This window comes from Priapulus caudatus, unplaced genomic scaffold (assembly GCF_000485595.1).
Source record: "Priapulus caudatus unplaced genomic scaffold, Priapulus_caudatus-5.0.1 Scaffold19959, whole genome shotgun sequence".
NCBI lineage: Eukaryota > Metazoa > Priapulida > Priapulimorpha > Priapulimorphida > Priapulidae > Priapulus > Priapulus caudatus.
In genome coordinates this window covers 1-565 of record NW_014597020.1, presented here as the reverse complement: position 1 = coordinate 565, position 565 = coordinate 1, and the positions used below count along the sequence as shown (strand labels likewise).

Below are 565 nucleotides of genomic sequence, written 5' to 3'. Positions count from 1 at the left end.
TATGAGACAGGTACTCACCTATGAGACAGGTACTCACCTACGAGACAGGTACTCACCTACGAGACAGGTACTCCCCTACGAGACAGGTACTCACCTACGAGACATGTACTCACCTATGAGACAGGTACTCACCTATGAGACAGGTACTCACCTATGAGACGTGGCTCGCTGATGAAGTCTCGCACAGGGATCGGAATCTTCTTGACGACGTATTCGCAGATCACCTCTATGTTGTACTTCAACTGTGCGGAGATGGGGATCACCGGCGCCCCCTCGGCGACCGTGCCTGCAGACAACAACGAACATGTACACACTCACGCACGCACACACACTCACGTACGCACGCACGCACACACGCACGCACGCACACACACACACAGCTGTGCGGAGATGGGGATCACCGGCGCCCCCTCAGCGACCGTGCCTGCAGACAACAACGAACATGTACACACTCACGCACGCACTCACGCACGCACACACACGCACACACACACACAGCTGTGCGGAGATGGAGATCACCGGTGCCCCCTCAGCGACCGTGCCTGCACACAACAACGAACATGTA

At 56.5% G+C, this 565-nt stretch overlaps 1 protein-coding gene across 1 annotated transcript; it reads right to left on the bottom strand.

Moving 5' to 3' along the window:
* Window positions 1-132: 132 nt before the first annotated feature.
* On the bottom strand, window positions 133-272 carry LOC106820541 (eukaryotic translation initiation factor 2 subunit 3, Y-linked-like; the record flags this gene model as incomplete). The annotated part of the gene is given in 1 exon segment (XM_014825050.1): window positions 133-272. A coding segment is annotated over 1 exon segment (140 nt), but the record flags the coding sequence as incomplete, so codon positions are not given.
* Between the last annotated feature and the right edge of the window lie 293 nt (window positions 273-565).